The sequence below is a fragment of the Eubalaena glacialis genome, chromosome 15, assembly GCF_028564815.1.
Source record: "Eubalaena glacialis isolate mEubGla1 chromosome 15, mEubGla1.1.hap2.+ XY, whole genome shotgun sequence".
In the NCBI taxonomy this organism is placed as follows: Eukaryota; Metazoa; Chordata; class Mammalia; order Artiodactyla; family Balaenidae; genus Eubalaena; species Eubalaena glacialis.
In genome coordinates, this window is record NC_083730.1 from 92,410,729 (window position 1) to 92,422,840 (window position 12,112).

Consider the following 12,112-nt stretch of genomic DNA (forward strand, 5'->3'; position numbering starts at 1 on the left):
CTCCCTCCACCCCTCCCTTCCTTTCTTTTTTTTTTTTTTTTTGCTGAAATGAAGCCTGTGAATTATTGGTTTGACATCTGTCATAAGTAGCTTGTTGGCTGTTCTAATGCGGAGATACTTAGTTGATGAAATACCCCATATTCACGTTACAAATGCCTCACCCCAGGGCCTTTCCCAATTTGCAGCCAGGCACAAGCCAGGGAGAGTGAAATGGAGTGAGGGGGCCAGGCCCGCTTCTGTTTTGTATTTTCCTGAAACGCCAGATTTGTTTCACCCTCAGCTGCTGTCTCCCACTTAATTGTGCATTAATGTTGGCTCGGAGGTTAGCCTGCACCTTCTCTCATGCTGCCGTGGCCAACGTGATTGTCTTACAAACGCGGGGGGGAAGTGTGCATGCCAAATGAAATCAGACAGGCCCCCCGCTGAAAGAGGGAGAGGGGAAATAAATAAACCCCAGCAAAAGCTTTGGAGACATGGGCATGATGATGAATTGTAACAGCCAATCACGTGGGCAGCTTAAACATTATTGAAACGCTTCCTTCCGGGTCTTCAATACAGAGGCCAAGAAATAACAAAAGACCTGAAATCGAATTAATCACTTGGAGCATTTCTGTGTCTGTGGAACAATTTGCCATAATCTGATCATCCATTCAGCGGTCACATCACAGAGCCTGTGAACAGCAGTCTGAATCGCCTGGCGTCACACCTGAGAGGTCTAGGGCAGAATCCCGGGTCAGCCTCCAGCCGGCAAAGGGAGAGATGGTTGTGATGAGACCTCTGGGGTCACGTGGGGTGTTCAGGCTCCTCCCCAGAGGCTGCCTGGCGTCCGTTTCCCGGGTCCCAGGCTCTGTGGCTTCTCCATCCCCTTCCCTGAATTATTGGGACACTTCACAGTTAAGCCTCTTTTCCTCCTGAGCCCAAGGTCATAACTGAGACATTCACAGGAAAAGGGATTGATGTTATTTCCCTTTTATAGTTTAATTAAACAATTTGATTTTTGAACATTAACACACATGGTTAAAAATTTGAAAGCAAAGCTTAATAATGTATATATCTGAGCAGTCTCTGCCCACGTCTCTCTCTTAACTCCCTGGTTTCCACCCGCCCCCCAAACAGACAACCCCTGATGCTAACTTCTTGTGTATCCTAGGGGTGCTATGAAGATATAGGCGAATATAAATATATATTCACCTCATTCTGTGCCTTTTCCACACACACAGTGTGTGCTGGACCTCTGGCTTTATCAGCACAGGGAGAGCTGCCTCGGTCCGTGATGCATCCGCAGAGTAAGCTGCCCACAGCTGCCCCCAAACCTGCCCCCTGTTGGAAACAATTCAAGTGTTTCCAGTCTTTTCTGGTTATAGACAAGCCTTCAGTTTTGGCCAGTGGGTGAGGAACCCAGGATATAAATTCCCAAAGTGAAAGAGGCAGGACTTACAGGATGGCACACGGAGGACCTCAGTAAATGTTCTCCCCCTAGAATACAAAGAAGCTACTGGAAGAATTATACCTGGGAAAAACCCCAAACATTTCAGAACTCCAGAAATCAGCCAAAGGCTGAAAAGCATTTAATCACGAACAATTGCTGAATCTTGGTGAGAGCAGCAGGGTCTGTGGCTTTTGATTGGCCACTCGGGCCCCACGTCCCAGCTCCGTGACGCAGCTGTTGTCACTGGAGGTGAGGACGAGCTTCCTTCCGGGCGCGCGCGGGTGCGGCGCCTGTCTGACCTCAGAACAAGCTGTTCGCAGACCTCACTGAACCTCAGTGTCTGGAATAGACATCCCCATTCTTAAAGCGGCGACCGGTTCGTTCCCTGGCTTTGGTCACTGACCCGGTTGAATGGAAAAGTCCCTGCGTTTTCACACCAATAGCCCGGCATCCGTGCTGGCCCGCCTCTTTCTTGTCTGCTGAGTGTGGCCTTCCTGTGGTGCTAACCCGGTCAGCCAGCGTGGGGCGGGGAGGCGTGGAGGGCACGGTGTTGATGACTGTTCCCATCTGCCAGCGTCTCCCGTGTGCCGGGACCTCGGGAGACTTCCATCGTTATCCCCACTTTACAGGCGAGAAAACGAGGGCGAATGAGGCGGCCTGTCGGGAGCCAAGCTGCTGGGTGTGGAGATGGTCAATTAAGACGAGGGCCCCACTGACAGCACCTGTTCTTTGTTTGCTCTAAAGACTAATGATTAAAGCTTTACTCGCTTAGAGTGATGGTGTAAGCAAGGGGCTAAGCGGGCAGAGGTGCCAGCTTCCCAGGGCTCCGTCCCACGGAGCAGCGCGGGCAGGGATGCCTCACTGCTGAGCGGGTTCTGCAGGAGCCGCCGCTGCTGAGTCCTGGACCCGCGAGCTGGGAGGGGGAAGCGGGAGCTGGGCCGGGAGTGGGGAAAGCGCTGGGAACTGAGGCAGAGCGCGGAGAAGTGTCTGCAAGGCCCCTGAGATAAGGGGTATCAGCAGAGATGCTTTGGAAAGGCCTCAGGCTGGGCCCCCAGAAGGAGGCCTCTAATGAGGGCGTTCAGGCCAGGCACGCAGATGTGTGTGTGGGTGGCGTGGCCGGCCAGGGCAGGAGGGGCCTGAGTCCCCTTCAGAGCCCGGGATGCTCTGCTGGGCCCCAGGTCTTGTGTGGGGAGGGCCACTTTCCCTGTGTGGCCTGCCAGGAAAGCCTTTGTCCTTGCCTGTGGTCAGGCCTGAACGTTCACACATGGCCGGGAGCGGGACTCCTCACCGACTCTGTAAATGACCTCAGAAGTTTTCAGATACAAGGGAGAGGTCCCGTCACAGCACAGCCCCGAATCCAGCTGTGGACCCTGTAGTGGAAGGAAATGGTGGGGCCTCACTTCCCCTGCTGTCACCTGCCTGGTCCGGCTCCTGTTCAGGACCCTGGGGAGCTGCCCACGGGAGGGGACACTGTGCTAGAGCCTCTGCCAGAGACCCTCACAGCCCCCGCCCAGCTCCCAGCCCCCAAGGGGAGCCTCCCAGCCCCCGGCCCCCAAGGGGAGTCTCCCAGCCCCTGGCCCCCAAGGGGAGCCTCCCAGCCCCCAGCCCCCAAGGGGAGCCTCCCAGCCCTCAGACCCCCCAAGGGGAGTCTCCCAGCCCCCAGACCCCCAAGGGGAGCCTCCCAGCCCCCAGACCCCCAAGGGGAGCCTCCCAGCCCCCAGCCCCCCAAGGGGAGTCTCCCAGCCCCCAGCCCCCCAAGGGGAGCCTCCCAGCCCCCAGCCCCCCAAGGGGAGTCTCCCAGCCCCCAGACCCCCAAGGGGAACCTCCCAGCCCCCAGACCCCCAAGGGGAGCCTCCCAGCCCCCAGCCCCCCAAGGGGAGCCTCCCAGCCCCCAGCCCCCCAAGGGGAGCTTTCCTAGCAAGGAGGAAGCATTGGGAAGAAGATGAAGAATCCTGTGCTGCGGCCTCCGGGGAGCCCATGCTGTGGCCTCTGTGGACGCACAGCCGTGGGCCTGGGCTGCGGGGCAGGAGCGGAGAGCCAGGCTGGGCCCCAGTGCTCAGACTGCGCTGCCGGCGTCCTGCTCCTTCTCATTAAGTGGAAAACTGAGGCTGGGAGGACTTCAGTACGTTACCCAGGGCCACACCCGGGCAGCACATGGCGAAAGGAGGCTGGAAGCAGCTCTGTCTGATTCTGAGGTTCACAGCCTCCTTGCCCTGGCGGTGCGCAGACGGGTGCTTTCCTCGGCGTGCTCCTGGGGACTCGACCTGGGGTGTTTGGCCGTCTTTTCTCAGGAGCACAGATGTGGGCTCCCAGAAGGCAGTCTTGCGGGTGACCTGTGCAGGTAAAAGTTCAAGGACACGGCTTCGATTTCTCCCGGAGACGCCCCCTGTTTGCCTGGGAAGGCTGGCTGGGGAGTGGGCCAGGTGGGCTCGGAGGTCCTGGAGGTGCGGCTGCAGCCCTCACCTTGTCTCCCGTGCTCCTCATGCAGGTCAACATGGGCATCCTCGTTGCGGTGACCAGGGTCATTTCACAGATCAGCGCCGACAACTACAAGATACATGGAGATCCCGGCGCCTTCAAGTAAGCGGGACCCTGGGCTGTCAGCCATGCCCCTGCCCACAGAGGCTGCTCGGGGGTAGCAGGAGGCGGGTCACACTCTTGGGCTTGCTTGGTGTCCTCATGACGTCACGGGGAGCACGGAGCGTGCGTCCTCATGGGTCTCTGTGACCAGCACCAGCTTGCTGCCCCCGTTTGTGAAAGAAGGGGGTTTATGAGATGCTCTCCCGGAGACTGCTTCACCCCTAGGGTGAGAGGAGCTGGCGGTGGGGTCCAGAGGAGGGTTCTGGAGCCCGACCGCCCTGCCCGGGTCGGTCCTGCCTCAGCCCTACCATCTGCGGGGACCTTGTGAGCTATTCAACCCCTCAACGCCCTGATTTCCTCGTCTGTGCGGTGAGGGTGGTGGCGGCCGTCTTACAGGTTGTCCTGAGGAGGGTGGAACTTCCTGACCTGCTCTGGGGCTGGTTCATCCTCAGAAGGTTCAGGTGTCTCTGAATGGGGGGGGGGGTTCCACCCACACACTCGCTGCCTTCTGGGGTTTCTTCGCCCCATTGTCGGGGCTCTGCCAATTGCAAGTGACAGAAAACCCAACACAAGCTGACTAAAGCACAAGGCGTACCTATCGACACAGGCAACCATAAGTCCAGGAATGAGTCTAGAATGGCTTGGTCCAGCGGATCAGATAATATCACCAGGACCCAGCTCCTCCTGCACTTCTCAGCTCCACGCCCTCTGTCAGCTTCACTCTGAGACGGACTCTGCCTCCTGGTGACAAAATGGCTGCACAGGAGGTTCAAGTCCATGGGAAAGTGTGTCTCTTTCCCCAGTGATCAGAAGTCCTGAGCCTGGAGACCGAGACTCAGACCAGACCACATGCCCATCCACAAATCAGTCCCAGTGGATGGAAATCACCAGTTAACTCTGGCCTGAGTCACATGGTCCATCCTGGCTCTGGGGTGCAGTCAGCACCCCTGAACCACCGGGCCAGGAAGTTGGGGCAGTGGCCCCTCAAAGGGAATTTAGGGGCTGTTATAGAAACAGGGTACAGTTACTAGGCAGCTGACATTCTGTAAGTTACTTTATCTACACTATATCTCTTCCGATCTGAAAGGGAAAACAGTAGACATAGCAGCAGCAAATCGATAAGACAATTATTCTGTAATGAATTCCAGACACTGTAAATTAACCTGACAAGTGGCTCCGGCCCCCTCGGGCTTTTTTAGCCCCTGGAAACCTTCGGGATGCTCCTGGGTCAGGGTCACTCCCCTTCCTCTTGCATCAGCGAGAACAGGCAGCGCTGCCCTGTGAGGCCGTCAGTCCCCCGGCCCCGGGGGCCTGGCTGGGGAGGAGCCTGACCCTCCCTCACCCCAACCTCAGCCCCCAGGCCCTCCCCTCGGTGCGCAGGGCCCCGTCTGACCTGGCACCCGCAGGACCACTGGCCTCGCTGCGCCCAGAGCAGCCCGGATCTCACCCCATGCCCGCGCCCCCGTCTCTGCCCCCGCCCCCTCTTCACGCACCGCGGCCCCGAAAGGCAGCTGAGCCCACGACCCATCTGCCCTCCGTGGGGACCTGGTCCCCAAGTGGAGGCTGACACGGGGGAGGTCGGGGCCGTGCATCGCGAGGGCGTTTCCGCGTCTCTGCGGAACCAGGGCCGGGGCGCAGCCGCTGTGCCCTCCCGTGTCCTGTGTCCTGCACGTGACATGGCGCCCAGGACCGACCTCCTGGAGAGAGTCCGGCCCGTCCCTCTGGACAGACCCCCGACTCTCCCCGCCCAGCACGCTCCCTGCCCCGCCTCCTCTTCTTCACGTGGCCGAGCGGGACCCTGGGTCACTGCCTCACTCCCTTCTTAGTGTCCCCTCCCTGGGCTGGTGAAGCAGGAGTCCCGGGAGCCGGGCGGAAGACGCAACACAGCCTCCTCGGAGCACTTCTGGCTTCTTGTCTCCTGGTTTCAATCTAGTCCTTTTCTTCCTGCCCAGCGGCTCAACGCCCAGTGACTTAACGCAATGAGATGCTTCCTCAGGAGCCCTAACAGGGCTGCCTTCCACCTGCTTTCTCACCTCTATTTATTGGTCATGATTCCAGACTCCCCAGAAAGCAGCAGAGAACATTCAGTTTTCCCAAGTGAGATCCGGGTCCTGGGGGCGGGAGGGAGGTGGATGCCGGCTGCCGGGGAGCAGGGGGGCAGGCATCGGGGAGACTCACGCGTCCGGACCGCGTCCCCCACCTGCCCAGGCCTCCTCTCCTGCAGGGACCCCGGTCCTTCTGCCTTTGACAAGGGACCTGGCTGCTCTGGCCGTGTTAACAAGTCCTCAGAGAGCCTCAACTAGAGGAGTTTCCTCCAAGATTTTATCATTTATTGCTTTATTTTTGAAGTAAAAATGAACCATCCCTTTAAAAGTAACACATTGATACCGACTTTTCAGCAGCTGCTCCTTTCAATTATGGATTTTCCAGGATATAAAGATCGAATCTAAATCATTCATGATAGTTTGTTCCCCAGATTCAGGTCTTATTTTAACTGTATTGACTTTATGAAAACACGCAGCTGCAGCTTCCCTGAGAGATGACGTGTGGGAACACATCTTTGGTTTTCTAGGGATTTGCTGCTAGGAGCTATCCATGCCGGGACCTCGGGCTTCTGACCAGGAAGCTCCTTAGGGCCATCGCACCTCCTCCTGGGAGGGGCTGGATCCCTGAGCGGCACTTCTGCATGTTCATCCATTTGCTCGTCCTTCATCAATTCTGTGGCCACTTCCTCATCTTGCCCGCTGGTCCTGGTGCTGTGCTGGCTTTGGGGCTGCAGAGATGCAGAGCCCAGCCTTTAGAGGACTCACCGTCTAGTGAGGGAGACCGTGTGGGTCGCAGCGCCAAGGGACGAGGGCCTTGGAGGTTGCTTAGCTGGGCAGCATGGCACCCATCAGTCTCTGGACTTCTCTCTCATGCTTACGTGCAGAAACCACCCTGTGGAGAGATGAGCTGTCTGAGGAGTCAGGGTAGGCTGGGCCCCAGTTAGCGTACGATGATTTGCAGGGCGTATCAGAGGCAGCCAGGACTCAGACAGCCCCTGGGGCATTGCCTCCACACCAGCTCTGTTCTGGGCTCTGCAGACACTGGGGGACCCAGGTCCTTCTCCTCACGGAACTCGCTTTCCAAGGGAGAGCCTCAAGGCTGACGCTGCAGGTGCCGCGGTGCTGGGTGTGTCTCCTGCCCCCTGGGCTCCTCGGCTGTGCTCCGCTCTGTGGGCACCTGGCATCAGCATTTCTCTCAGCATCACCACCTGTTGGATTGGGGCGGTCAGCCTGAATGCCCAGAGGATGCGCTGGCTCCCGGAAGCCCAGTGCCAGCTGCAGTCCAACAGAGCTGTCTGCTTGGCCCAGAGCTGGCCTTGCAGGGACCCTGTCTTACTCGTCCGGGGTAGTCAGCTCCTGACCCAAGGTCTCTTGCAGGGAGGAATCAGGTCTCACTCCCAGCAGGGCCCGTGTCTGCTCCCAACTGGAAGCCTCGCATCTGGACCCACCCTGCCTGCCCACCCTCCCTGTTTCTCTTGCAGGTTGACAGCAAAAGCTGTGGCCGTGCTGCTGCCCATCCTGGGAACCTCGTGGGTCTTTGGCGTGCTTGCTGTCAACAACCAGGCTGTGGTCTTTCAGTACATGTTTGCCGTACTCAACTCCTTACAGGTAAGGGCCCGATGGGACTATCAGCTTTGTGAGTGGACGTGCGGAGCAGGTTCCCTCTGAGGCAGGAGGGAGACCCTGTGCTCTGTCCCCTCCACACACACGCACCTCGTGGACCCCGAGTGTGGAGGGTCCCCAAGGCCTGAGGACACGGGCATGGGTGGGGCGTGCACCAGGGTCTCTGAGCAAATGGGCTATGCAGGACCCCATTCACAGCAGGGCTGCCTCGTCCTCCTGGACAGTATCTGTGGAGGCGCATCCAGGCCTGAAAGGAAGACGGTCAGCACGTGGGCAGCTCCTGAAAGGGAGCCAGGCGTGGAGAGGTGGTGATGGGGGTACCTTGCGTTCTGAGTTCTCATCTGCCCTCTGCATGGAAGGATGGCAAGGGTAACAGCCTGGAAACCAGAGACTTGGGATGCCCAGAGTCTTGAGTCCCCAGAGCCACAAGCCCCCAAAGGAAGGGTGGAGGTGGGTGCCCATGGCCATACACAGCCTACGCAACCGAGCCCAAGGCTTAATCCACCCCGGCCCCCACCATGATGTCCTTGCTGCATCTGGGTCTTCACAACCAGTGACTGTGTCAGGCTTCTAATTTGTAATAAGCGCCCATGCATAGTTTCCTTCTGGCTGTTTATAATGAAAGGGGATAGGTTGTCCTGGCTGCAGCCCTACATACCCCAGGTCCGGGGCTCCTCATTTATCCTCTGTGTCCCATAAAGTTTCCTCTTCCGTAAAGTGGGAACAATAACAGGACCCACTTTGCGGGGGGCTGCTTTTCAGCACTAAATGAGATGACGCACGCGAAGTGTTTGTCTAGTGAGGACCCAGAGGGGCCTCTGGTGTTTGGTGTTTGGGGAGATCCTCACCTTGTGCCTGTTTTCACTGTCATCGTCCTCCTCAGTTTGCAGGTGAGGACGCCAGGGCTCGGTTTAGGTGATGCGCTCGTGCCCTCCCATTTGTCCGCGCCAGCATGTTTGCTCCTCTCCGAGGTTAAGCCTGTCTGGGCGTCCACCTGTCTTTGTATCTTGGTCATGGCGGCTGCCTGCGTTTAGGTTAGATTATAGGATGCCCTTCCACCCTTATGGACTCCAGACCGTAGGGTCCAGCATCACAGCTCACTCCCATGCTCCCCAACACCAAGCCATGCCAATGCCACTCTCAGAGCCCATGGGTGGCATTGGAAAGCACCCTCAGAAAGTGTTTGTAACAAAACGCAAGTGGCTCTAATTCTGTGTTTTCCTCCCCTTCCTTCCCAGGGATTTTTCATCTTCCTTTTTCACTGTCTCCTGAATTCAGAGGTATGTCTGCTCCACTTCGTGACAATGTGAAGCTGGTTTTTCATTTCTGAAAGGGCACAGAGCGCAGGAACCATGTTGCCGCATCAGGCTGGTGTCCGGAAATGTAACCCTGAATAAGCCTTGGTATTGCTGACAGGTTGTGTGTGGGGGGGCTGCTTTCCGTCAGCTCTCTCTCCCTCATCCCGGTTGCTAAGCAACACACACACATCCTCCTTCACTGCTGTCACACGGGCACGGCTGGCTGTGTGGAGGACCAGGGGAGATGGTGACAGTGTGAAATAGCTGAGCTGGAGATTCAGGACCTTGCTTGGCATCTGGCATATTAGGGAGAGTAAGATGCAGATGTGCTCCCAGCAGATCCTCCCCAAAGGCATTCAGGAAGCTGGCCTGGGGTGTAAGGAGGACTCCTGACTGCAGGGCTTAGAGAGGGGACTTTTATGATGTGGCCTCCAAGGGCATTGGGGTACCTGGAGTGGGCTCATTCCTCTTGGTGCAGTCTGGGGCATTGCACCTGCTGTGTACTTGGCCGTGGGGATGATGGAAGCTGCTCTAGATCCTGTCCCTCGGGACCCATAGTCCGTGGGAGAAGTTTTACCTGTAAATTGTGGGAGTGGCATTGTGTTCCTTGGCATCTGAGTCCCTTCCAGGCTGTGGTCCTGGGGAAATGCCTCTGGAGCGGTGACTGAGAACAGGGCAGAAGCGCCACCCGCCTCTGTGCTTTTCCAGGAGAGTCCATCCATTTGCACAAGGATAGGTCAGGCGGGGAGGGAGGAGATGGGGGGAGGGGCAGGCAGGATGAGTGGCCCAGGACGATGGCGGCCAGTGGAGGAGAGGTCACGTGTTTGCAAAGACCAGGTAGCAGCCCAAGCAGGGCCTGAGACTGATCCACGTGGCAGAGGGGGCAGGAGGGAGAGGCAGCCTCGGAACCACACACGGCCCGCCCCACGCGTGCCTTTCTTCATTTACTTCTTTGTGTGGTTTCTGTGCCGGCCACACGCTCGGCCCCCAGGCTGTTCACCGTCAAGTGTGTCCCGTCTCCCCACCCAGCACTGTGAGGGCGGCAAAGGGCAGGCCAGGTCCAGCTTTCTCCCCGTGCGGGGCTGGGAATGGCGGGGGGACACAGCCTGTATCTGTCACACGAATCAGTGACACGTCCGTAGCGCAGCTCCGGAACCACTGGCTCTGTTTGGATCTGATGCCTCCGAGTCCTGTCCTCACCCTGCAGCACAAATTCCTCGGGACCTTTTAGAATGACCTCTTGTTGCTTTTTCAACTTCTGAAATTGCTTCTAATGAGCCTTCCATTCTGCCTTTGAAGGTGAGAGCTGCTTTCAAGCATAAAACCAAGGTCTGGTCCCTCACGAGCAGCTCCACCCGCCAGGCCAACGCGAAGCCCTTCAACTCGGACATCGTGAGTGCATGTGGTGTCTCGTGTACGCCCCTCCTGCGCTGGCCGATCCTGCTCTGAGTGCCTTCCATCCCCAGCCCACACTGACCCAGGCCTCTTGTTCTCTGTCCTCATCAGCCGGAACTTGCTTTCCAGCTTCACTGAGCTGCACGCAGCCTCTGCCTTACAGAGGACCGCGTGGTCCTGAGGCTGCGTCTCTTAAAGCCCGAGCCCCAGGCCCTCCGCTCACTCCTTCCCCGAGCTCTATCGTCTGCACCATCAGTGTCGGGCAGACGGCTGCCCAGGTCGGGGTGATGGAGGCTCGGCTCGGGTGCTGGTCCTTTCACACCTGACATAGGCCTGCAGGCGGCACGAGCTGATGTCACACCCACAACAGGGGCCCCCTCCTCACGAAATCACCTGGCCCTCTCTCCTGCCCCATTTCCCAGGGCCAGTACTTCTTATGTTGACTTAGGGGGATGGAAGGATCAATTGACCAGGAGGCAGACACTGGCCATGCTGATGATGTCCTATAAGAGGCACAAAAGTCACTGGACACAGCCCGGCCTCTGCATCAGGTCTCCTCCTCCTACAGATGCCTGAGAAATTGGGTGTGGATGGTCGGGGTTCTGAACAAGCCGCTCACCTTCCAGCACTGGGCTTGGTTCACCTTTCTCCTGCGGGAAGTGGTCCCTCATCCCTCCGCCCCGCAGACCCCCAGGCAGGGCCCCCGGGCAGCCTGGAGCAGGCGATATCCTGGGTTCTCACTGCACCGCAGCCTCCCACCCGTCAGTTAGGCCCTCGCTCAGGGGTCCCATCCTCAGGAAGTCCCTCCTGGACAGCACTGAACAAAGGTGCTCCCACCCCGTTCCAGCGTCCTGTGCCTGCTACTCTTGGCAGTTGTTTGGTTTATTCATTTGCTTGCTGGCCATTGTCTGCCTCCCCCATTGGAACGCGAGCTCCCCGGGGGCAAGGGTCTGGTTGGCTTTGTTCACTGGCGTGACCCCATAGCCTAGATCAGGCCCCGGTGCCCAGCCTGCTTGATAAATCAGTGTCGAAGGAATAAGTGAATACGCGGATGGAAGAATAGAGGCGTGAATGAGTGAATGAATGAATGAGTGAACGATAGATTGAAGAATGAATGACTGCCTGGGTGAGTGCACCCCAGAACCTGGTAGCCACGAGGCAGGGGAACCTGTGCAGAGAAGGTGGAGAGAACTGCGCCCTCCGGGTCCTCATTTTTCTGGGGAGCGGTGGGGCCGCCCCCAGGAGGATCCCCAGGCAACTTTCTGGCACAAGGCTTTGCTCTCAGCACTCCTGTGGGACTTGGGTTTCTCATCGCAGAGTCTCCATTTCTCGATCCTCTGTGGTCTGCAGATGAATGGGACCCGGCCTGGTACAGGCTCCACCAAGCTCACCCCTTGGGACAAGAGCAGCCACTCCGGGCACCGCGTGGACCTGTCTGCCGTGTGAGCAGAGCGGCCGCGGACCCGGCAGCCTGCCGCTCAGAACCCCCCGACCCGCCGCAGACAGCACGCAAGCATCGCTCTGCCTTCGCCACTGGGACCCTTTCCTCGTCGCTCTCTGGACCTGGGGGTCACGGCCCTCCCCCCCCACCCCCCCCGTGACAGCATCCTCTCCTGCGACCCGCTCCTGTGACAGAGCCCACCGCCCAGCCCGCAGCATGATACATGGTGAGGGACGGGCCCCCCGGAGCACACAGCGGTCCCTGCCCTTTATCACCGCAAGTGCACAGACCCTCCACACTG

At 58.4% G+C, this 12,112-nt stretch overlaps 1 protein-coding gene across 1 annotated transcript in view; it reads left to right on the forward strand.

The window, feature by feature from the left end:
• LOC133075456 (adhesion G-protein coupled receptor D1) overlaps positions 1–11,912 on the forward strand; it is a 51,541-nt gene extending 39,629 nt beyond the window's left edge. The window contains exons 8-12 of the mRNA XM_061169707.1: positions 3,918–4,009; positions 7,536–7,662; positions 8,916–8,957; positions 10,275–10,367; positions 11,721–11,912. Coding sequence (XP_061025690.1) covers positions 3,918–4,009; positions 7,536–7,662; positions 8,916–8,957; positions 10,275–10,367; positions 11,721–11,816 — 450 coding nt within the window. The 3' untranslated portion in view covers positions 11,817–11,912. The remainder of the gene's footprint in view (positions 1–3,917; positions 4,010–7,535; positions 7,663–8,915; positions 8,958–10,274; positions 10,368–11,720) is intronic.
• The last annotated feature ends 200 nt before the right edge of the window (positions 11,913–12,112 follow it).